The 23,528-nt window shown below is 38.7% G+C and overlaps 1 protein-coding gene across 1 annotated transcript in view; it reads right to left on the minus strand.

The window, feature by feature from the left end:
• Positions 1-23,528, minus strand: part of UNC79 (unc-79 homolog, NALCN channel complex subunit) — a 538,284-nt gene that overhangs the window by 52,950 nt on the left and 461,806 nt on the right. The window contains exons 50-52 of the mRNA XM_053710079.1: positions 16,872-16,961; positions 15,645-15,820; positions 10,203-10,389 (exon numbers count right to left, since the gene is read on the minus strand). Coding sequence (XP_053566054.1) covers positions 10,203-10,389; positions 15,645-15,820; positions 16,872-16,961 — 453 coding nt within the window. The remainder of the gene's footprint in view (positions 1-10,202; positions 10,390-15,644; positions 15,821-16,871; positions 16,962-23,528) is intronic.

Below are 23,528 nucleotides of genomic sequence, written 5' to 3' on the forward strand. Positions count from 1 at the left end.
TATGAAGCAGAGGTCTTAAGACCACTGTTCCATAACTGGTCCGCCTGCTCTGAGGCTGCGGACATCAATCCGCCCGATCCTATATGATCGGGCTGATTGACACCTCCTGCTAGTGGCTGATTAGCCGCGAATCTGCAAGGCACGGCATTGCACAAGCAGTTCACAAGAACGGTCTTTAGACTGCTGCTTCTTAACTACTGTTTCCGGCAAGCCTGAAAGCTTGCGCGGAAACAGGGACATCAAGTTCGATTCGGAGCTTGATAATTCGGCCCCATTGTCTTAAAAGAAAAGTGAAAGATTTGAGAACATAAACTTCAGAGAATTAGATGAGAGAACTTTGTCCAGTCTATTAGGAAGAAAATTAAAGATTTCCCTCTGCATAAAGACCTGAGATCAATTTAGACAAAAGGAAAAGTGACCATTAAATTATTGTCTTACAGTTATTAGATCCAAGATTTATCTTTTGGTGAAGATTTATTACTTCCTTAATAAAAGTAAATTGGCAAGTTGTTTAAAAGTACATGCCCTATTTGAATCATGAAAGTTTATTTTGGACTTGACTGTCCCTTTAAGCAACCGGGTTTTAAATAAACACTTTAATCTTAACAGTGTTTATTTGGGGATTCTTTCTTCCATTCAGATGTTTCTATAGAACAAACATGAACATTGCAATCTTAAAAGTAAATATAGACATTTGAGTATTATATTGGAGTTTTTATTCCTGTAGAACCAAAATTCAAATGTTTAAAAATAAATATTTATATAGAGAGTGGGCTTCTGCCTAGGGGATCCACATAGGAGCAAATGCATGCACTTTATGTGTTTGTTTAATTGAATTACAGCTTGTTTACAATCTTCAACAGTCACTGAATTTATATTTAAGAGGTTGAGCTTCTCTAAGAGATAAAGGGGCATATTTATCCCCCCGTTATGAAGCAGCGGTCTAAAAACTGCTGCTCCATAACCTGTCCGCCTGCTCTGAGTTGGCAGACAGACATCGCCAGAAATCAACCCGATCAAATACGACACCCCCTGGTAGCAGCCGCGAATCTGCAGGGGGCGGTATTGCACTAGCAGTTCACAAGAACTGCTGGTGCAATGATAAATGCTGAGAGCGTATGCTGTCGGCATTTATCAATGTGCAGCGGACATGAGCCGCAATATCGGATCATGTCCGCTCGCACAATGATAATTAGGCCCCAAAGAGTCTAACCGTCTGTAAATAACGTCCTTAAATATTGCACGAGAATGTTAGCAGTGTAAGAGGAGTGCGCTTGAAATCTTCCTTTGCTGTGATATACAATATTCATATGCTACACATCACATTACTCATGCAGTTAAAATAATGGTAATTTTATAAGCTTGAGATTTGAATTTTCGTATAGAAAGAGTGCAAAACGTAAGTTAGTTTTAAAAATTACTTAGAAAATACAAACTCCTATACACATACAAATCAACATACCGCATACCTCCCAGCTAAGCTGTCAAGGCTGAGAGACTCAGAAAAGAGTTTGGGTGGCTGAGGGGGAGTGTAGGTGATATTGGGGTGGGGCAACACAGGTGTAATACTTAGTAGCTCAGGGGTGGAATCTGTGTGGTCATTAAGTGTTACGGTGTGTTTGGGTGAGAGTGGGAGATTCTGGTTGAGGATTAGGAGGAGGGGCATTCTTAACTGAGAACACAATGGGAATGACAGAAGGGCAGATTTCCTAAACCATGTTAAAGGGACAGTCAAGTCCAAAAAAAACTTTCATGTTTCAAATAGGGCATGTAATTTTAAACAACTTTCCAATTTACTTTTATCACCAATTTTGCTTTGTTCTTTTGATATTCTTAGTTGAAAGCTATACCTAGGAAGGCTCATATGATAATTTCTAAGCCCTTGAAGGCCGCCTCTAATCACATGCTTTTGTATTTGCTTTTCACAGCAGGGGAGAGCTAGTTCAGGTAAACCCTATAGATAACATTGTGAGCACGCCCGTGGATTGTGGCAGACACTGCACTAATTGGCTAAAATGAAAGTCAAAAGATAATAAATAAAATGTCATGTGATCAGGGGGCTGTCAGAAGATGTTTAGATACAAGTTAATCACAGAGGTAAAAAGTGTATTATTATAACTGTGTTGGTTATGCAAAACTGAAGAATGGGTAATAAAGGGATTATCTATCTTTTAAAACAACAAAAATTCTGGTGTTGACTGTCCCTTTAAGAAAGTTGGAAACTGCATATTTGCTGATATTTTTTTTATAGTTCCCTAGTTTTTAACTCTCTCTACCCTAATGAATCTTAAGTGATGCTGTGATCATGTAATTATAGGGAAAAAACTCCATAAAGCAAGAGAGAAGTAACCACCTGTTATTACTGGCACGTAGCAGGAAAGGTTTGGGAGCGAGTGACAGCTTCAGTAAGCAAAAGATAAAAAGAAAATAACATAAATGTGCCTATGTCAAAGCATCAGTGGTCTGGCCCTTAAGAACTAAGGAAAAGTTAAGGGAATGTTATGTTAATAAGACTGAGAAAAGGAATGAGTCTTAAAGACCCTTGGGAATGTGAGTGGTCAGTGAATGGATGCAGAGAGATTTTGGAAGATTTAACATCCAACCAGCGGTGCGGAATCTGTTGGCGCTCTACAAATAACCGATAATAATAATAATAATAACCATGGAAAGTGATAAATAAAAGAACTGCACTGTAATCTCTGGCCAGATGATAAAACAATTAACTAACTTTCATTTTCATCCTGCAATCCTGTAATTTAAAGTCAAGTAGGGACCTTCCCTTTAGAGGGCAGGTACATAAGCCTGTTTCTTGGCTTTCATTTGAAGAGCAGGGACATAAGCCTACTTCTGGATGCTCCAGGTATCAGGGGCAGAACTACAGGTGGTGCAGAGGTCGCAACTGCGACTGGGCCCTTGAGGGTAGGGGCCCAGCTTAAAAAATATATATTTTTTTTTCAATAAAAAGCGTTCACCTGCCACTGCCTGCACTGATATCATGTGAGTGTGACATGATGCTTCACTAGTGTCTCTGACTACAGAGGTTAGTGTTTCTGTTTTACCCATTGGTGTTTGTGTGTGTGTGTGTGTATGTATGTATGTGACTGTGTGTGTATTTATGCATGTTTGTGTGTGTGTGTATGTTTGTGGAACCAGCAAATTACAGACCTTGTTACTACAGCATGGGGGGCGGGGGGTAAACAGTGCCACTATACAGTACCACTATATACAGTACGGGGGGGCTGAACCATGTCACAGACTACTGTGGTCACTTTATAAAGTACTGGGGCGGGTAGGGTCAGGCCAGCCATCTCACCGGCAGATTACAGACTGTGTCACTAACTCACTATATACAGTACTGGTGGGTTAAACAGTGTCACTATATACAGTAATAGGGGGTCAGACCATCTCACAGACTGTGGGCACAGGAGCCCTTCTTAGATTTTTGCACCTGGGCCCTGTGGTATTAAAGGGAAAAACAGAATTTATGCTTACCTGATAAATTACTTTCTCCAACGGTGTGTCCGGTCCACGGCATCATCCATAACTTGTGGGAATATCTCTTCCCCAACAGGAAATGGAAAAGAGTACAGCAAAAGCTGTCCATATAGTCCCTCCTAGGCTCCGCCCACCCCAGTCATTCGACCGACGGACAGGAGAAAAAACAGGAGAAACTATAGGGTGCCGTGGTGACTGTAGTTAAAGAAATAAATTCATCAAACCTGATTAAAAAACCAGGGCGGGCCGTGGACCGGACACACCGTTGGAGAAAGTAATTTATCAGGTAAGCATAAATTCTGTTTTCTCCAACATTGGTGTGTCCGGTCCACTGAGTCATCCATAACTTGTGGGAACCAATACCAAAGCTTTAGGACACGGATGAAGGGAGGGAGCCGATCAGGTAACCTAAACGGAAGGCACCACGGCTTGCAAAACCTTTCTCCCAAAAATAGCCTCCGAAGAAGCAAAAGTATCAAATTTGTAGAATTTGGCAAAAGTGTGCAGGGAAGACCAAGTCGCTGCCTTACATATCTGATCAACAGAAGCCTCGTTCTTGAAGGCCCATGTGGAAGCCACAGCCCTAGTAGAGTGAGCTGTGATTTTTTCAGGAGGCTGCCGTCGGGCAGTCTCGTAAGCTAATCGGATGATGCTTTTAAGCCAAAAGGAAAGAGAGGTAGAAGTAGCCTTTTGACCTCTCCTTTTACCAGAATATACGACAAACAGAGAAGATGTTTGTCTGAAATCTTTTGTAGCTTCTAAATAGAATTTTAAAGCACGGACTACATCCAAATTGTGTAACAAACGTTCCTTCTTTGAAACTGGATTCGGACACAAAGAAGGTACAACTATCTCCTGGTTAATATTCTTGTTGGAAACAACCTTTGGAAGAAAACCAGGCTTAGTACGCAAAACAACCTTATCTGAATGAAACACCAGATAGGGTGGAGTACACTGCAGAGCAGATAACTCAGAAACTCTTCTAGCAGAAGAAATAGCAACTAAAAACAAAACTTTCCAAGATAACAACTTAATATCTATGGAATGTAAAGGTTCAAACGGATCCCCTTGGAGAACTGAAAGAACTAGATTTAGACTCCAGGGAGGAGTCAAGGGTCTGTAAACAGGCTTGATCCTAACCAAAGCCTGAACAAATGCTTGAACATCTGGCACAGCTGCCAGTCGTTTGTGTAACAAGACAGATAAAGCAGAAATCTGTCCCTTTAGAGAACTCGCTGATAATCCCTTATCCAAACCTTCTTGGAGAAAGGAAAGGATCTTAGGAATTTTGATCTTACTCCATGAGAATCCCTTGGATTCACACCAACAGATATATTTTTTCCATATTTTATGGTAAATTTTTCTAGTTACCGGTTTTCTGGCTTGTACCAGAGTATCTATCACAGAATCCGAAAACCCCCGCTTAGATAGAATCAAGCGTTCAATTTCCAAGCCATCAGCTGGAGAGAGACTAGATTTGGATGTTCGAATGGACCCTGTACAAGAAGATCCTGTCTCAAAGGTAGCTTCCATGGTGGAGCTGATGACATATTCACCAGGTCTGCATACCAAGTCCTGCGTGGCCACGCAGGAGCTATCAAGATCACTGAGGCCCTCTCCTGCTTGATCCTGGCAACCAGCCTGGGAATGAGAGGAAACGGTGGAAACACATAAGCTAGGTTGAAGGTCCAAGGCGCTACTAATGCATCCACTAGAGTCGCCTTGGGATCCCTGGATCTGGACCCGTAGCAAGGAACCTTGAAGTTCTGACGAGACGCCATCAGATCCATGTCTGGAATGCCCCATAATTGAGTCAACTGGGCAAAGATCTCCGGGTGGAGTTCCCACTCCCCCGGATGGAATGTCTGACGACTCAGATAATACGCCTCCCAGTTTTCCACTCCTGGGATGTGGATCGCAGATAGGTGGCAGGAGTGATCCTCCGCCCATTTTATGATCTTGGTCACTTCTCTCATCGCCAGGGAACTCCTTGTTCCCCCCTGATGATTGATGTAAGCAACAGTCGTCATGTTGTCTGATTGGAATCTTATGAATCTGGCCTTTGCTAGTTGAGGCCAAGCCCTGAGAGCATTGAATATCGCTCTCAGTTCCAGAATGTTTATCGGGAGAAGAGACTCTTCCCGAGACCATAGCCCCTGAGCTTTCAGGGAGTCCCAGACCGCGCCCCAGCCCACTAGACTGGCGTCGGTCGTGACGATGACCCACTCTGGTCTGCGGAAGCTCATTCCCTGGGACAGGTGGTCCAGGGTTAGCCACCAACGGAGTGAGTCTCTGGTCTTCTGATCTACTTGAATCACTGGAGACAAGACTGTATAGTCCCCATTCCACTGTTTCAGCATGCACAGTTGTAATGGTCTTAGATGAATTCGCGCAAAAGGAACATAGTCCATTGCTGCAACCATCAACCCTACTACTTCCATGCACTGAGCTATGGAAGGACGTGGAACAGAATGAAGAATTTGACAAGCGTTTAGAAGTTTTGACTTTCTGACTCCTGTCAGGAAAATCCTCATTTCTAAAGAATCTATTATTGTTCCCAAGAAAGGAACTCTTGTCGACGGAGACAGGGAACTTTTTTCTATGTTCACTTTCCATCCGTGAGATCTGAGAAAGGCCAGAACGATGTCTGTGTGAGCCTTTACCTTTGAAAGAGAAGACGCTTGTATTAGAATGTCGTCCAAGTAAGGTGCCACTGCAATGCCCCTTGGTCTTAGAACCGCTAGAAGGGACCCGAGTACCTTTGTGAAAATCCTTGGAGCAGTGGCTAACCCGAATGGGAGAGCCACAAACTGGTAATGTTTGTCCAGAAAGGCGAACCTTAGGAACTGATGATGATCTTTGTGGATAGGAATATGTAGATACGCATCCTTTAGATCCACGGTAGTCATAAATTGACCCTCCTGGATTGTAGGTAAAATCGTTCGAATGGTTTCCATTTTGAACGATGGCACTCTGAGAAATTTGTTTAGGATCTTTAAATCCAGAATTGGTCTGAAAGTTTCCTCTTTTTTGGGAACTACAAACAGATTTGAGTAAAACCCCATTCCTTGTTCCACGGTTGGAACTGGGTGTATCACTCCCATTTTTAACAGGTCTTCTACACAATGTAAGAATGCCTGTCTCTTTATTTGGTTTGAAGATAAGTGAGACATGTGGAACCTTCCCCTTGGGGGTAGTTCCTTGAATTCCAGAAGATAACCCTGAGAAACTATTTCTAGTGCCCAGGGATCCTGAACATCTGTTGCCCAAGCCTGAGCAAAGAGAGAGAGTCTGCCCCCTACTAGATCCGGTCCCGGATCGGGGGCTACTCCTTCATGCTGTTTTGTTAGCAGCAGCAGGCTTCTTGGCCTGCTTACCCTTGTTCCAGCCTTGCATCGGTTTCCAAGCTGGTTTGGTTTGCGAAGCATTACCCTCTTGTTTAGAGGATGTAGCGTTGGAGGCCGGTCCGTTCCTGAAATTGCGAAAGGAACGAAAATTAGACTTATTCTTGGCTTTGAAAGGCCTATCTTGTGGAAGGGCGTGGCCCTTTCCCCCAGTGATGTCTGAGATAATCTCTTTCAATTCTGGCCCAAAGAGAGTTTTACCCTTGAAGGGGATATTAAGCAATTTTGTCTTGGAAGATACATCCGCTGACCAAGACTTTAGCCAAAGCGCTCTGCGCGCCACAATTGCAAACCCTGAATTTTTCGCCGCTAATCTAGCTAATTGCAAAGCGGCATCTAAAATAAAAGAATTAGCCAACTTGAGTGCGTGAACTCTGTCCATAACCTCCTCATATGGAGTCTCTCTACTGAGCGACTTTTCTAGTTCCTCGAACCAGAACCACGCTGCTGTAGTGACAGGAACAATGCGCGAAATGGGTTGCAGGAGGTAACCTTGCTGTACAAAAATCTTTTTAAGCAAACCCTCCAATTTTTTATCCATAGGATCTTTGAAAGCACAATTATCCTCGATAGGAATAGTTGTGCGCTTGTTTAGTGTAGAAACGGCCCCCTCGACCTTAGGAACTGTCTGCCATAAGTCCTTTCTGGGGTCGACCATAGGAAATAATTTCTTAAATATAGGAGGGGGAACAAAAGGTATGCCGGGCCTCTCCCACTCCTTATTCACTATGTCCGCCACCCGCTTGGGTATAGGAAAAGCGTTGGGGTGCACCGGAACCTCTAAGAACTTGTCCATCTTGCATAATTTTTCTGGAATGACCAGGTTGTCACAATCATCCAGAGTAGATAACACCTCCTTAAGCAGTGCGCGGAGATGCTCTAATTTAAATTTAAATGTCACAACATCAGGTTCTGCCTGTTGAGAAATTCTACCTGAATCTGAAATTTCCCCATCTGACAAAACCTCCCTCATGGCCCCTTCAGATTGGTGTGAGGGTATGACAGAGCAATTATCATCAGCGCCCTCCTGCTCTACAGTGTTTAAAACAGAGCAATCGCGCTTTCTCTGATATGCAGGTATTTTGGATAAAATATTTGCTATAGAGTTATCCATTACTGCCGTCAATTGTTGCATAGTAATAAGCATTGGCGCGCTAGAAGTACTAGGGGCCTCCTGCGTGGGCAAAACTGGCGTAGACACAGAAGGAGATGATGTAGAACTATGTCTACTCCCTTCATCTGATGAATCATCTTGGGCAACTTTACTATCTGTGGCAGTACTGTCCTTACTTTGTTTGGACGCTATGGCACAATTATCACACAATTTTGAAGGGGGAGACACATTGGCTTTCATACATATAGAACATAGCTTATCTGAAGGCACAGACATGTTAAACAGGCATAAACTTGTCAATAAAGTACAAAAACCGTTTTAAAACAAAAACGTTACTGTCTCTTTAAATTTTAAACAGGGCACACTTTATTACTGAATATGTGAAAAACTATGAAGGAATTGTTCAAATTTCACCACAGTGTCTTAAAGCATTCAAAGCATTGCACCCCAAATTTCAGAGCTTTAACCCTTAAAATGAAGAAACTGGAGCCGGTTACAGTTTTAACCCCTCTACAGTCCCAGCTACAGCCTTTGCTGCGACTTTACCAAACCCAGGGGGGAATACGATACCAAATGAAGCCTTCTAGGAACCTTTTCAACTACTTTCAGATCCACACACATGCAGCTGCATGTCTTGCTCTCAAAAGTAACAGCGCAGTAATGGCGCGAAAATGAGGCTCAGCTTACTACAGGGAAGGCCCTTCCTGACTGGAAAGGTGTCTAACCCAGTGCCTGACGTTAAAAACGTTCCCCAAAGTTTATTAGTGTGATTTTCAACATAAAGGTGTATAAAATGCCCAAATAAAGCAATCGATCTTGCCCATAAAAGTGTCTACCAGTTTTATAGCCCGTATTAAGCCCTTTATTCTGTTTGAGACTAAGAAAATGGCTTACCGGTCCCCATGAGGGGAAATGACAGCCTTCCAGCATTACACAGTCTTGTTAGAAATATGGCTAGTCATACCTTAAGCAGAAAAGTCTGCTAACTGTTTCCCCCAACTGAAGTTACTTCATCTCAACAGTCCTATGTGGAAACAGCAAACGATTTTAGTTACTGCTGCTAAAATCATATTCCTCTCACAAACAGAACTCTTCATCTTTTTCTGTTTCAGAGTAAATAGTACATACCAGCACTATTTTAAAATAACAAACTCTTGATAGTAGAATAAAAAACTACAACTAAAACACCACATACTCTTAACCATCTCCGTGAAGATGTTGCCTGTGCAACGGCAAAGAGAATGACTGGGGTGGGCGGAGCCTAGGAGGGACTATATGGACAGCTTTTGCTGTACTCTTTGCCATTTCCTGTTGGGGAAGAGATATTCCCACAAGTTATGGATGACGCCGTGGACCGGACACACCAATGTTGGAGAAAACACATTCATTGTCTTTGGTAAATTTTAAATCCTGACATTTTTTTTAATTTTTTTTAAATTTTAGAAAATAAAACCTTTTCTAATCCTATTTTTTTTGGTTACAGTCAATACTGTATTGACCATTCCACAGACTATAAATAGAGGATACTTTTGGTATACCTAGTTAGAGGATATGTAAAAAGTCAGGTCAAGAGGCAACAATGCTCTCCTTGCCTTAGACTGCTGACACAGGGGCTTGGTCAGACAAAATTACAGAATTCATATATGCATCATAGAAGGAAAGAGTCACAGAATACCTACAAATTAGCTAACCAAGTAGGTTCCCTGGATTAAGGGAATCTTGCTGTAATAGTTATATAAAAAATTTCAGCCAAATATTGATGGTTATGGCGACAAAAATAGTGCCCAGAAAATGGTCAAACGTTGAGCCCAACACTGGATTCTTCCAAACATAAAGGTAATTCTTTTTTCAAGAACCTATATAGGATCAACCATTACATGGGGCACTTCAGTTGTATTGAGGTCCTTGTGAACCACAGCAAAGAGTACTCACTTAAGTAATATTCTTCAATCATTGTGATTGCCACTTTTAAGAAATGTTTAACTCAAAATATTTCAATAACCAAAAACAAACCCCAAAAACTATAGTGCAAGAAATTGAAAATAACATAGTAAAGGCTTACTTTATATTCCAAACCTGTATTATTAAATTAAATTTAACAAACATAACAAATCTAAATCCAAACAGACTTATGTATTTCATTAAGCAAGTCATTTTTGTCAATATTTAAACAAGAAAAAACCTATTACCTTCGACTGCTCAGGGAAGCCAATCAGAATGACAATGAGGTGATCAGCAATGTGGGAGCCCGAATCCAAGGGAATTGGCATACATGGAGAGGGAGAGTTCACACAAACCACACCGTGAGTGAGAGATCCCAGCAGAAGCCACGACAGGAGGCGGATATGTGATACACATTCAATAAACTCCTTGGGTCTGTATCAAATGAGTAAAACTGAAAATTAGTCAATTTGTTTAATACTTTAGAATCTATTCATTATGCAGATGAGACACCACAGTAATACTGAATGTTTATACATTGATCCATTTAAATACATAGGGCCAGATAACAAGTGGCGTGCAAATAGTAGCACGGGTCACTGATGGTAGCGCGGGTCACTATATGAAATATCGCTGGACCGCACTAACATTAGTATGCGACTTGATATTACAAGTAGATGGTAAATTGCATTTATCAGAGAAGGGTTAGCGTGGCCGACAACGCTCTAGCGTAACCTATATTTTCAATGGAGGTTGCAAACACACTAACTTGCACTCTTATTACAAGCTGAAAGTTATAGTTTGCTGCTTGAGCAAAAGCCTAAACTGTGCTAGTATATTTAGTACAACTTGAAACCTGAAGTATGGTGTAAGGGTTAACAAAAAAGTTGCACAAAAATAATCCACTTTATATTCTTCTAATAAAAAAGTTTTACTCGTTGCAAGTGTTAACTATTATTGTATTATTATATATTTGTTAAACAACACCATTTTCATAAGCGCCAAGTACGTGAACAAGGGGGACAAAATGCAACACATGTTCATATTACAGACAGACAAATATCAACATAGGAGGAAAAAGGTTCTGCTTTGAAGAGCTCACAAGATAGAGTTTTCTATATTAATGAGATACAGATCACTGGGTGGGAGGGGTTTAGTAAGGGTTCCCAAAATTTCTAGTGGCAGCCCTGTTTGTGAGGAGTGACTGTCTACCAATAGAATTGTGGGAATTTTTAAAAATGTTCAGTACCACAGACCAGTATTACATGCACATCCACTGTTGATTTCAATATCAAAATAAACTGCCTTAAATTTTGTTCATAAAAAAAAAAAACACGTTAAAAAGTCCTATTTCATATGCATTATGGACATTTTGGGAATTTTATTTTATTGGTGAAGTACATACTTTCATACATGAAAAACATAAAATACATCATTAAATATGATTATATATGTAGCATTTGAGAAATCATCTTTTATGAAATTAAATACGACAGAAAAAAATTAGTCTAAGCTACATCTTTTTCTTCTTTTTTTTTTTCACATTCTGCCTTCTCGTACTTCAGATTTTTATTAGTTTTTTGTGGGGAAAAAGACAAACAAATAACCAGACAAAGACAAGAAAGAAAAAAAATAAATAAAAAAAAAATAATAAAAAATAAATAAATAATAAAAAAAAAATAATTGGAAATACAACGTACCGAACCTCTACCACACCCCTGGAACCCCCACTCTTCCCTGATGGCAGTTATCTACTTCATCTATTTTTGATCCTCTATCCACTGTTGTGGGAGAATCTCTCCCGCAATCAGTGACAAAAACGATGTAGAATTTGTTAGAGGGGCAATGAATTGTTTTTGTAATGCCAACGGCCACTTTTGAATTAACTTTAACCATTTCGCAAAATATCTTTTGAGATATTTTTCTGCTGATAATTTTTTATCATATAATTCTATCCTCATTTGCAGTCTAATTACACTTATGAATTCGGCTATACCAGGGGCTTTTGCTAACTTCCATTTCTTAAACACTAACATACGAGCCGCTAGGATAGCTGTATTAATCAACTGTTGATCCCCGGAACATATCTCATCATGGCTCAAAAAGAATATCTTTCTTGGTGTAAGTTCGCAGTTATGCTGCAAGTGTTTATTCATCCAGAAATTGATCTTCCCCCAGAATTGTTTAATTATAGGGCATGACCATAAGCAGTGCAACATATCTGCCTTATCAGCGCAGCATTTAAAACACCCATATCTTGGTTCATTGCACACCCATTTATTCATTCTATCTGGGTTTAGGTAAAAATTGTTTAATAGTTTCAGTTTTAATGACCCTTTAAACTTAAAGGGACAGTCAAAACCAGAATTTTTGTTGTTTAAAAAGATAGATAATCCCTTTATTACCCATCCCCCAGTTTTGCATAACCAACACAGTTCTAATAATACACTTTTTACCTCTGTGATTACCTTGTATCTAAGCCTCTGCAGACTGCCCCCTTTTTTCAGTTCTTTTGACAGACTTGCATTTTAGCCAATCAGTGCTGACTCCTAGGTAACTCCACGTACGTGAGCACAATGTTATCTATACGACACACATGAACTAACGCCCTCTAGTGGTGAAAACTGTCAAAATGCATTCAGATAAGAGGCGGCCTTCAGGGTCTAAGAAATTAGCATATGAGCCTACCTAGGTTTAGCTTTTAACTAAGAATACCAAGAGAACAAAGCTAAATTGGTGATAAAAGTAAATTGGAAAGTTATTTAAAATTACATGCCCTATTTGAATCATGAAAGTTTATTTTGGACTTTACTTTAAAGAGACACTAAAGACTAATGGCCAGAACTATGAGTGGAGCGGTATTTATTGCTCCAGCTCGTGCTAACTCTGCTAGAAGTAAACTTTTTGCGAGCATCGTGTAGCGCTCGTATTACAAGTTGAAAGCAAAAATGTTTTGCTCACGTGTTAGCCCTATGTGCGCAAAAAGCCGCACTTCAAATTTTGCGACCGCATTAACGTATTCCCCCATAGAAGTCAATGGAGTACAAAAAGTTGAAAAACGTATAACCTACTCTCACGCAAACGCAATTTCTAAAGTGCGCTAACCCGACATAAAAATAGGTATATATCACATTCTAATGTTCTTTACATAGAGTATGTTCTATTTATTCATAAATACTTACATATTTCAACATGCATATATATATATATATATATATATATATATATAAAAGAACATCTATTTATAAATACTTAGAACATATTCTGTTATGTGGAGAACATTGGAATGTGAAATATTTACAGTAAATACACACTATGGGGCTGATTTATCAAGGGCCCAACAGCCCCTGATGCCCCTATTTCCACACGAGCCTTCAGTTCTTAAGACCGCTGCTCCTTAACTGGTCCATTGCCTCTGAGGCTGCTCTGGTTAAAAAGTGTCACAAAACTCTGGTTAAAAAGTGTCACAAAACTCTGGTTAACAAGTGTCACAAAACTCTGGTTAAAAAGTGTCACAAAACTCTGGTTAACAAGTGTCACAAAACTCTGGTTAACAAGTGTCACAAAACTCTGGTTAAAAAGTGTAACAAAACTCTGGTTAACAAGTGTCACAAAGCTCTGGTTAAAAAGTGTCACAAAACTCTGGTTAACAAGTGTCACAAAACTCTGGTTAAAAAGTGTCACAAAACTCTGGTTAACAAGTGTCACAAAACTCTGGTTAAAAAGTGTCACAAAACTCTGGTTAAAAAGTGTCACAAAACTCTGGTTAGCAAGTGTCACAAAACTCTGGTTAACAAGTGTCACAAAACTCTGGTTAAAAAGTGTCACAAAACTCTAGTTAACAAGTGTCACAAAACTCTGGTTAAAAAGTGTAACAAAACTCTGGTTAACAAGTGTCACAAAACTCTGGTTAAAAAGTGTCACAAAACTCTGGTTAACAAGTGTCACAAAACTCTGGTTAAAAAGTGTCACAAAACTCTGGTTAACAAGTGTCACAAAACTCTGGTTAAAAAGTGTCACAAAACTCTGGTTAACAAGTGTCACAAAACTCTGGTTAAAAAGTGTCACAAAACTCTAGTTAACAAGTGTCACAAAACTCTGGTTAAAAAGTGTCACAAAACTCTGGTTAAAAAGTGTCACAAAACTCTGGTTAACAAGTGTCACAAAACTCTGGTTAACAAGTGTCACAAAACTCTGGTTAACAAGTGTCACAAAACTCTGGTTAAAAAGTGTCACAAAACTCTGGTTAAAAAGTGTCACAAAACTCTGGTTAAAAAGTGTCACAAAACTCTAGTTAACAAGTGTCACAAAACTCTGGTTAAAAAGTGTCACAAAACTCTGGTTAACAAGTGTCACAAAACTCTGGTTAAAAAGTGTCACAAAACTCTAGTTAACAAGTGTCACAAAACTCTGGTTAAAAAGTGTCACAAAACTCTGGTTAAAAAGTGTCACAAAACTCTGGTTAACAAGTGTCACAAAACTCTGGTTAAAAAGTGTCACAAAACTCTGGTTAACAAGTGTCACAAAACTCTGGTTAACAAGTGTCACAAAACTCTGGTTAACAAGTGTCACAAAACTCTGGTTAAAAAGTGTCACAAAACTCTGGTTAAAAAGTGTCACAAAACACATCAAAAATACATTACAAAGTACAGTTACACTCATAATAGCACCATCTAAAAAACATTATTAATTACAAATATTGCAATATTAATAAATTGAGGGAACTTTATGAGGCTGATCAACTATCATTTAAAAAGGACGTTGTAAACGATGGTTGTCAACTAGAAGCCCCAACATTATAAGTCCACTAACTTGACAGTCAATTTATCTAATTTTAAGCTTATATTTTTAGCAGCCCCCTTCATAATGTCAAGAACACAGAAAGGTGAGTGTGCTAAAGATTTTAATGGGTGATTAATCTAGACTATTCCTATTACAAAAGTGTTGTTTGCGCAAGTGTGTGTGTTTAGGAGTGTTTTTGTGTGACACAATGGGGCATATTTATCAAGCTGGAACTTGATGGCTTTTGTTTCCAGCGAGCCTGAAGGTATGAAGCAGCGGTCTAAAGACCGCTGCTCCATAACTTGTCCGCCTGCTCTGAAGCCACGGACAGAAATCAACCCGATCGAATACGATTGGGTTGATTGACACCCCCTGCTAGCAGCTGATTGTCCGCAAATCTGCAGGGGGGCGGCATTGCACCAGCAGTTCACAAGAACTGCTGGTAAAATGATAAATGCTGACAGCGTATGCTGTCGGCATTTATCGATGTGCGGCGGACATAATACGCTATTTTGTATCATGTCCGCTCGCACATTGTTAAATATGCCCCATTGTATGCAGAATAACTCTACTGCTAGAAATTTCATCCGGATACTGTGAGTGATACACTTTTTTGGGGGGCATTTCAGATTCGTTCATGGTCAGGGGGACTGCCTATGGCCGCAATCCTATTTACTAAGCTTTTATGGTTTCAGGGCAGCCAAGCAACTAGGAAGATCCATGCTGTCCTAACGGTGCTAAAGCCCAGCACAGTTAGGACGGCATTGACCATTCTAATGGTGGGAAAGGGTAAAAAAAAAGGATACAAAGAGAGCAAAGTAAATCTGATAATAGAACTAAATTGAAAAGTCTCTTAAAATCACATGCTCTATTTGATCCATGAAAGTTAAATTAAACAGCGTCCTTACCCCTGTTGCATCGCTGAAGGAGGATGGTAAAGCCAGGGTAAATATCGTATAACAGCTTTATTGTCTCTGTGGTTTCCTCTTGTGATTTCCATTGCAGCAATCTGAGCAAGTCCAACCTTAAGGTGGCCTCCAAATGTGTCTTCATGCAAAGGCTGGGAACAAGTCTTCATATGACTCTACAAAATGATAGAAAGACCAACACATTGTAAAATATATGGCGGACAAGCTGAAAAAAATATAATCATCATGTGTTAACTGTCTTTAAAGGAACAGGGAAGTCATTTTATATTCATAGGGTCTGATGATAAACAGAATGTAGGGAAATCACACAAAATCTTTTTTCTTCTTTCTTTTTTTCCCTGTAGCATAATGTTGTAATGTCGGTGTCTATTTTTCACATCTACATAGTGAAATGCGTAGCTCTCAAGCTAACAGTTTCCTTACTAAAATTATTTGGAAAATTTTGCAGGACTGAAAAGAATTCTCTTGCCAGAGAAGAGAGTTTAGATTATCAGGCCCATAATATATATCCTCTATTAAAGGGACATTAAACACTAAATACATGCTATATAGAATGATGCATTCAAAGAAAAGATTAGTCCATGGCTAACATGGGAGCTGCCATGTTGTAACTTGTGTTACCTTCTCTGCTGTGGCCAATTAGGGACAGTTATACATAGGTCATTAGAGTGTGCAGCCAATGGTTGTGCTGGATTTAACAGTGTTCTGCACTTCCATTTCTAACAGGAACTGAAAAGCTCACAATTTCAGAATGGAATTACAGGCAAAGAGGACAAAATAAATAATGAAAGTATATTGCAGAGTTGTTTTATATATACAATTTATCATTTTATATTACCATCTCAAAGTGTTTAATGTCCCTTTAAAGGAACAGGAAACCCAACATTTTTCTTTCATTGATCAGATTCAATTTACTTCTATTATCAAATTTGCTTCATTCGTATGTTATTCTTTGTTGAAGAGATGCCTAGGTAGATGACAGGAAATAGTGCTGCCATCTAGAGTTCTTTCTAATGAATAACATTGTTTCAAAACTGCTGCCATATGGTGCTGCAGACACGTGTACTCTCCTGAGCCTACATCCCTGCTTTTCAAAATAGAATAACAAGAAAATGAAGACAATTTGATAATAGAAGTAAATTGGGTCAAGTAAACCTTTTCTGTTATATTTGTGGGAAGACTGAAATAACAAGTTTGATGAGTTACCTTGAGTTTAGTGAGAGTGTGCATGTCTGCAATGAAGTCTAGAAGTTCGCCAATATATTGTCGTATACACTCCATAGCTGCGGTGCCACACTAGAGAAACAAAGAGAAGCAATGTAATCATCAGTGCTTTTTAACATAATGATAAAACATTATGGGCTAGATTACAAGTGGTGAACTAACTAAATGTTTTTATCGCTCGCTAACTGCACTTAAAGTAAGATTTTAACAAGGTTAGCGCCTGTATTGCAAGTAAAAAGTGTGAGCAAAAGTCCGATGCAAAATAACTTCAGGATATTGCAACCGTGCTAACTTCTCTCCATAGACTTCTAAAGGGGGCTCTGTTAAAAAAAACAGTTATCATTCACACACTAGCCCGACACTGTGTTAGACCAACTGCGCTAAACCCAAACGGCAAGATTACAAGTCGAGCTGCAAATCAGTAGCGAAAACACTGCACGCACACTAGCCCAACATCGTGTTAGATCAATTGCGCTAAACCCAAAGGACAAGATTACAAGTCGCGCTGCAAATCAGTAGTGAAAACACAGCGCACATTTGGGGTTGCGCTATTATTACAAGTTGCAAAAAAACTTATTAAGCCGCGTAATGCAAACAGTCAAATTGCATGTGCATTCACATATTCCCCATAGAAGTCAACGGAGAAGACAAAAAGAAAAAAAACAAAACACAAGAACCCTAATCTGTTGCGCAAAACCTATGACGTATTCTACTTGAAAAATGTATATTGCGAAAATGTTTACGCAACGGAAAATGTTCTATTTGTAAATAAATATTTCTCTACATATGTGATGATTTTTGGACTGATATATCTATTTATAGCGAGATATGTATATGAATATATATATATATGTCTATATATGTCGAGATCTATATGCGAATATCGCATTGAAAATCCCTCTGAGATATTGTTTAATGTGCATAAGAATGTAATTTAAAATATTTTTATTATCTCTATTGTTAAACATTATACTTATAAATCCATGTTTCTCTATGTATTTGTATGTATGTCAATTTAAATCTCTGCGTCTTCTTTTTTGTTTCTAACACCCGAGATCTCGTATCTTTGAGCCATTATAGCTTGTCAGTGACGTGCATTCATTAGAGGCAGGGGAGGCAGCGCCTCCCCTGGCCAATGTGGGAATTACATCTATTTTTTCATTAAAAAAAAAAAAAAAAAAAATGTTGTTTTTTTTTCTTCTTTTTTTTTTTTTTACATATGAAAGGTGACCCCCCCTACCCCCCCACCCCTCCACCAAATTATGCTTTTTATTGTTTATTTAATTTAACTTTACTTACTACATTGCATTCATATTGCGCAAGAAGGTATGAGGCCAGCTGTCCTTCCATTGCGCAATATGAATGTAATTATGTTATGGGCTGCTTTAAAGACTGCCACCCAGTGGGGAATAAAAACTAATGCAGCAGTCTCTAATGCAGCCCATAACTGCTCCCACCGGAGGCTAGCCTCGGGAGCCCTGAGCCCTGCCTGCCCGGCCGCTCAGCCAATCAGGCATCAGTATGTCTGAGTCTCTAGGCTGAGTTGCCGGGCGGGAAATTGTTGCGCAGCCGCATTGGTGGTCAGGTTGATGCGGCCGGTGTGGATTTGAGTCAGGCAGCCCGAAGCGACGACGACAACGACAACGACAAAGGTAAGTGAAGGAGCTGAATGCTGCCGGAGAGGGCCATTGAAATATCCAAGCTAGCCTTAAAGGATGAACTGCCGTCTGCCTCCCAGTCAGTCACCCACACTTATAGGCTTAAGCTTAAAAAGGTTAAAAAAAAAGGACATTTTTGTATGAGTTGGGTTGCATTGCAAACATAAATAGATCTCCCTTACTTTTTGAAATTTGTACACCAGGACCCAACAAACTGTGCCCAGCAATGGCCCCTGTTAATCGTTAGAAATCAATCTGCAACTGATTTAGGACAGTGAGGCTATGAAAAGAAATGTTTAAATTAGCAAAACTATATTCCTAATCCATCTCACCATAAACACTGTAAATAATAACTAACTATATATATATATAGGCATTAGGCAAAATATATGTTTTAAAGGGGCATTCCAAAAAACAAACAGTTCTAAATCTTCTAGCCTTGAACAGTTCTTCTAGTGGCACAGCAGCATGCATGCAATGCTTAATAAAACACAAAAATAAAAATTTACTTTCATGATTTATTTTGTCCCCCTTTCAATCTGAAAAATGTCCCCCCCCCCCCAATATATTTATTATGCAGCACATTTTATTTATATTAAGTTTAGCACACATATCAAAATGTATCATATACCTTTTTTCTAAATAAAATGTGTTCTGCATAAATAAATACATATACAAGTATATATTTATTGAATGCAGGACATTTGAAGTAGTTCCAAAATGTGATCAAATTATACCCTTGTAGACTTCAGAGCATTTGGCATTGAGATGCCAATCAGTGCACAGATCAGGAACCTCTGAACTGTGCACTAATGGGCACCTGAATCATATGCCAAATGCTCTGAAGCCTCCATTCACCCTCTACCTAAAAATAAGATCATAGTTCTGAGGTTGTCAGGTCCAGTCAATCACACTTTGTTTTTTTTTAATCATATTACTAATGAGTGAAATAAGTAAGGAGTTAAATGACTGAACTCTTTCACTAACTTATGAACTTCCAAGGAACATCCTACCTCATATTCTCAATAATGAGAACAGCTGTTTTACTTTTTTTAAATTCAGTAACTGACACAGAGTGCCCAGACACAATGTCACAGACTCTCTCTATCACCATAGTATCTTGGCGTGGACACTCATTGACAGCTACTGGATTTAAAAAAAGTAAAAGAGCTGTTTTCATTAACTTCCTTCACCTTCTGGCTCTCTGTGTGTGTATGAGTGAGTGTGTGTATGCGTGTGTATCAGTGTATATCTATGTGTGTGTGTATGCGTGTGTATCAGTGTATATCTGTGTGTGTATCAGTGTATATCTGTGTGTGTGTATGAGTAAGTGTGTGTGGGTATGAGTGTGTGTGCGTATGCGTGTGTGTATCAGTGTATATCTGTGTGTGTATCAATGTATATCTGTGTGTGTGTGTGTGTATGCGTGTGTATCAGTGTATATATGTGTGTGTATCAGTGTATATCTGTGTGTGTGTGTATGCGTGTGTATCAGTGTATATATGTGTGTGTATCAGTGTATATCTGTGTGTGTATCAATGTATATCTGTGTGTGTGTGTATGCGTGTATCAGTGTATATCTGTGTGTGTATCAGTGTATATCTGTGTGTGTGTATGAGTAAGTGTGTGTGGGTATGAGTGTGTGTGCGTATGCGTGTGTGTATCAGTGTATATCTGTGTGTGTATCAATGTATATCTGTGTGTGTATGCGTGTGTATCAGTGTATATATGTGTGTGTATCAGAGTATATCTGTGTGTGTGTGTATGCGTGTGTATCAGTGTATATATGTGTGTGTATCAGTGTATATCTGTGTGTGTATCAATGTATATCTGTGTGTGTGTGTATGCGTGTATCAGTGTATATATGTGTGTGTATCAGTGTATATCTGTGTGTGTATCAATGTATATCTGTGTGTGTGTGTATGCGTGTATCAGTGTATATATGTGTGTGTATCAGTGTATATCTGTGTGTGTATGAGTGAGTGTGTGGGTATGAGTGTGTGTGTGTGTTTCAGTGTATATCTGTGTGTATGAGTGAGTGTGTGTGTGTATGAGTATGAGTGTGTGTATCAGAGTATCACTGTATATTTGTGTGTGTGTGTATGTGTCCTGTCTCTGCAATTTTTTATAAACATTGGACTAGTGTAAAATGGAAATTTCCAGCCATGCCTATAAAATAAATTGAATGACTACTACATTCTAGCTGGATCTCTGTTACTCTCTCTCTCTCTGTCACAAACACACTCACTGACACTTTCTCTCTCTCTCTGTCATGCACAGCACACACACCAACTTACTCTCTCTGTCATGCACACACACACACTTACTCTCTCTGTCATGCAAAATTGTCATGTAAATCTGTCATGTAAATTGTGTTATGTATAACACAGGAATTGTGGTATGGTTATTGGAATTGGTTAAGGCATTGGCAGATGATTGTTGGCAAACTTGGCAGTTAGGCAGCAGCACTGCAGCAGCAAAATGTACTCGTCGTGACAAGTTCAGACAGACTTCAGAACGTCTTACTTTTACTATTTTTTAGTAACTGTTTTTGTCAGTGGCAGCTATAGTTATACTGTGGTGTTTTTCACACCAATTTATAAGTTATGAGATTTATTAACCTCGTTTAATGCGGTTATTTTAATAAATGTCATAACTTATAAATTGGTTTGAAAAATACACAGTATAATAGCGGCTAGCACTGACAAAAACAGTTACTAAAAAAAATAGTAAGAGTAAGACGTTCTGAACGTGGGACCGGGTCGGGTGGCTAAGTTGTATATTTTGTAAAATAAGGCTGCAGTCAGTGCAGTGCAGCAGCCATGAGTGCAGTTGAGATCAAAACGTCAAAACATAAACAGTCAGGCCTGTAAAGCGTGGGAATTTTAGCCCCACCTACAAGACACCCACACACTCTCTCTGTGGCTGTGCACAAGTCTCCCTCACCTGCTTCCTTTCCTGGAAATGTTGGGAGGTAAACTATTATGATATGCTTGCTGTGCTGAACAAACCTCCCAAGCTATGCTGTCCTAAGACATTGAAGTAGCTGCTTCTGCTTCTATAAGCTTTTCCTGAAAACTTTAGGGAAATAGTGTTAAATAACTTTCCAATTTACATCTAATATCTGATTATCTGCATTCTTTTGATATCCTTTGTTGAAATCATATCTAAATATGCTCATTAGATACTGCGCATACTTAGATATTATTTTCAACAAAGGATATCAAAAGAATGAAGAAAATCAGATATCCTTTGTTGAAAATCATATCTAAATATGCTCATTAGCTACTGTGCATATTTAGATATGATTTTCAACAAAGGATATCAAAAGAATGAAGAAAATCAGATATCCTTTGTTGGAAATCATATCTAAATATGCTCATTAGCTACTGCACATATTTAGATATGATTTTCAACAAAGGATATCTGATTTTCTTCATTCTTTTGATATCCTTGGTTGAAAATCATATCTAAATATGCTCAGTAGCTACTGCGCATATTTAGATATGATTTTCAACAAAGGATATCAAAAGAATGAAGAAAATCAGATATCCTTTGTTGAAAATCATATCTTAATATGCTCAGTAGCTACTGATTGGTGGCTGCATATACATACCTCATGCAATTGGCTCACCCATGTGCATTGCTATTTCTTCAACAAAGGATATCTAAATAATGAAGGCGTATCCGATTCCTAGCCACTGCCTCACCAGCCTCTGACCTCACCGCACATCACTGTAGCTTGTGTGTAACTGTACTTTGTAATGTATTTTAGAAATGTTTTGTGAAACTTTTATATTGCGCAAAACTGTTAACTACAGCTCTTTGAGCGCGAAAAGGATTGTTGCGTAAAAAGCAAATGCGTGGACAATTGTGTTTGCAATAGAAATTGATTGCAAAAAGACCACATCACGCGTGGAAAACTCATAACACGCTACTTGTAATCTTGCCCAAAGTGAGTTAGGTATACTTTAAATTCTAATGTTCTTCACATAGAAGAAAATGAATAATATATATATATATATATATATATATATATATATATACTGTATATACAGTATATACACTTATCTATTTGAATACATATAGATATATATTGTATATATAGATATATATAGAAATATCTATTATAAAATTAAAAGGACATTTTTTAGAGCTTGTATATGTGTCTGTTTTTCCATAGGTTACACTCACTAATCACCTTAATGGGACAGGAAACTCCAAACTTTTCTTTTATGATTCAGATAGAACATACAATTTTAAACAACTTTCCAACTTAATTCTCTTGATATCTTTTGCTGAAGGAACAACATTGCAAATTAGCCCAGGGGTAGAGAACCTTAGGCCCCAGATATTTCAGGACTACATTTCCCATGATGCTCAACTGGACTTCAGAGTGCCTAAGCATCATGCGTAATGTAGTTCTGAAACATCAGAAGTGCTAAGGTTCCCCATCCCTGAGTTAGCCAATCACAAGAGACAAATGTGTTTAGGCAACAATTTGCAGCTAGCTCCCACTAGTGTGCGTATTCATTTTCAGCAATGGATAGCAAAAAAACAAAGCATATTTGAAAATAGAAGTGAATTTAAAAGTGTCTAAAATTACATTCTCTATCTGAGTCATGCAAATTTAATTTTGACATTCCTATTCCTTTAACACATAGTACGTTTACATTCATTGCCTGACTTTCACTTGTTATATCACTCCAACAAACACTAGTATACTCATCACTTTAATTTAAAGTCCTATAGGGAAATCCATAATTAATCATTTGATATTAATTATATTATTTTATTTTGTAAATTTATGTTTATCATACAATGTTGTTATTGTATTGTAGTTTTATTTCAATTACTATACATTTATTATGCAACTATCTTACAATTGTGTTACTGTGCAATGTCTACAAAAAATATCTGGGTAACTAAAGTTTAAGTTTTGTAAAAATATTTAGGACACTAGAGGGCATCAATAACCCTG

The sequence above is a fragment of the Bombina bombina genome, chromosome 1 (genome assembly GCF_027579735.1).
Source record: "Bombina bombina isolate aBomBom1 chromosome 1, aBomBom1.pri, whole genome shotgun sequence".
NCBI lineage: Eukaryota > Metazoa > Chordata > Amphibia > Anura > Bombinatoridae > Bombina > Bombina bombina.